This window comes from Aureococcus anophagefferens (assembly GCF_000186865.1).
Source record: "Aureococcus anophagefferens unplaced genomic scaffold AURANscaffold_5, whole genome shotgun sequence".
Taxonomy (NCBI): Eukaryota; class Pelagophyceae; order Pelagomonadales; family Pelagomonadaceae; genus Aureococcus; species Aureococcus anophagefferens.
In genome coordinates, this window is record NW_008705565.1 from 2,997,520 (window position 1) to 3,000,003 (window position 2,484).

The 2,484-nt window shown below is 63.7% G+C and overlaps 1 protein-coding gene across 1 annotated transcript; it reads left to right on the forward strand.

Annotated features, from left to right (window-relative positions):
• Nucleotides 1-1,022: 1,022 nt before the first annotated feature.
• AURANDRAFT_71247 (hypothetical protein) lies at nt 1,023-1,876 on the forward strand (the record flags this gene model as incomplete). The annotated part of the gene is made up of 2 exons (XM_009036819.1): nt 1,023-1,084; nt 1,161-1,876. The coding sequence occupies 2 exons, from the start codon at nt 1,063-1,065 to the stop codon at nt 1,874-1,876; spliced, it is 738 nt and encodes a 245-aa protein (XP_009035067.1).
• Between the last annotated feature and the right edge of the window lie 608 nt (nt 1,877-2,484).

Here is a 2,484-nt window from a genome sequence, read left to right on the forward strand (position 1 = left end):
ACGCGGATCCGCCGGCTCTGCCTTTTTGGAGCGTNGTCGGCGCGGTAAATTTACATTGCGTAAAGAGTTTGCGTACGGGTCTGCAATCCGGAAGCTCAACGACGTTCACCGAAAGACATGCGATTACCAGAAGTTTGAAGAATATGCGCAGACCTTTTGCAGAAGAGACGTGTTCGAGCCAATGCTCGAGGAATTGTCTCGTTTCGGACGGTGCAAGGGATCTTTCAAGCGTCGCCAGTTTGAGATGTCCGCTCGTGATAGAGCTGCTCGGAGGGCTATGTTTCGGCCAGGTCGCACGTGTCGCCGGAGAGCGAAGGGTGGTGCAATGGAAGAGCTGCCCGTTGCGGTGTTTTTCGGGGCCTCGACTTTTCAAGGTCGGAAGCAGCATCCAGCGATGCCTCAGAAGGAAGTTACGGGAAGTATTGCCCGCGTTAGTTTCGTCTACGCGCTCGACGAGCACAACACCTCGAAAATGTGTTGCTTTCTTGACTGTGACGGAGAGTACGAAGACGTTGACAAAAGCCGAAATCGCAGGTGCAAAACGTGCGGCAGGATTGCGGATAGAGATGTTTGTGGTTGTCTCTCTCAGCTCAACTGCGCTGCCGCGTGTTTGATGAGTGAACCGCGTCCGTACAAGTATCTGAGGCGAGGAGAGCAGGAGTCGTCGGACCAAGTGTGGGACTGGGCGAATGCGTGATGCGCCCATTGCGGCGCTAGTGTTATACATGCCCGCTCAAGTTTTTGCGGGCTACTTGCACTTCCTCCATTCTAAGTCAAACAGCCGTTCATTGATTTGACGTGGTCGCCCACATGGTCTTCGCTCGCCGATGATATTTTTCTTTCTCGTGCGCCGTCGTCGTCTTGATATGCTACCTTTGCGCAATGTGTCCGGTATCCCACATGCCTGCATTTTAAGTAAAAGGGTATTACATGTGTAAAGTCGGCGAAAAGGGCGACGTCGGGTGTTCGAGGTCGACGTGCGAAATGACTTACGGCTCCCTAGGGCCCTCTTCCTCGCGGGCAACTCGCCTCTGAGCCTCGTCGGCGGCCGCGCTCGCAAAGATGAGCCGGGATAGCGGGTTCGGTGCGTCATTTCCGCCCGCGCCCCCGCGCGCGAGTCGTCATCACCGCCCGCGCCCCCGCGCGCGCCGCCCCCGCAGACCACCACATCACCATCTTCTCGCCCGCGGGCAAGCTCTACCAGGTGGAGTACGCGATCAAGTGCGCCCAGACGACGTCGGGCCTCACGTCCGTCGCCGTGCGCGGCAGGGACTCGTGCGTCTTGGTCACGCAGAAGAAGGTGCCCGACCGCCTCGTCGACCCGAGCTCCGTCACGAACCTGTACAAGGTCACGGATTATCTCGCCGTGCTCATGACGGGCGCGCCGGCGGACTGCAAGACGCAGGCGACGCGTCTCCGCTACGAGGCGTCCGAGTTCAAGTTCCAGTACGGCTACGCGATGCCCGTCGCCTCGCTGGCCAAGCGCGTCGGCGACATCTGCCAGGTCTACACGCAGCGCGCGAGCCTGCGCGCCCTCGCCGCCATCTGCATCATCGCCGCCGTCGACGACGAGAAGGGGCCCCAGCTCTTCAAGGTCGACCCGGCGGGCCACTACTTCCCCTACTTTGCGACGGCCGCCGGCGCGAAGGAGTCCGAGGCGACGAACTTCCTCGAGAAGAAGGTCGACGAGCTCAAGGACTACGACGCCGACGCCGTCGTGCGCTGCGGCATCTCCGCGCTCCAGAGCGTCCTCAACGCCGACTTCAAGGCCTCGGAGATCGAGGCCATGGTCATCGCGGGCAAGGCCCGGTGCCACGTCCTCTCCGACGAGGAGATCGACGCCCACCTCAACGTCCTCGCGGAGACCGACGCCTAGGCGGGGGTCGACGCACGCCGCGCGCGCCGCCATAACTACGCGCGCGCGCCGCGGGGAGCAGGGGGCGCGGCCGTCCGTCGCGCGGGCGCCGCGGCCCGCCCGGCGCCGGCGCGCGGGGCGGGCGTTCGCGGTCGGAATCTCGCGCGACTGGCGCGCGGGTTCCGAACCCCGCGGAGGCGTTTCCCGTGGGCTTCGAGCAATATGGCGGCCGGCGGATTTCGGAAGGTGGTGCCTCACGAGGATGGAAACATTGATCATCGATGTCCGCGGCGACAGGCAACCAAATTAATTGAATCGCAAAAAGCGTTGCTTGGCGGACGGCAACGTTTGATTTCGACGTCCACGATGGCCGATCTGATCTCGAGGCTCTCCGAGACGTCGTCGGCCTACAAGATGTGGCGAACGGACGGCGAGGGCACGCCGCGGTTCTCGGCGCGGAAGCGGGCGTCGTCGTCGGCGTCGCCGGCGGCGGACGCCGTGGCCCTCGAGGAGGCGCGGGGCGACCACGCGGCGGCGTCGGAGCGGCTCTTCGTCGAGCTCGTGCGGTGCGAGGCGCTGCGGCGGCTCGGGGGCGGGGCGCCGCGCCCCCCCGTGACGCCGGCGAGGGG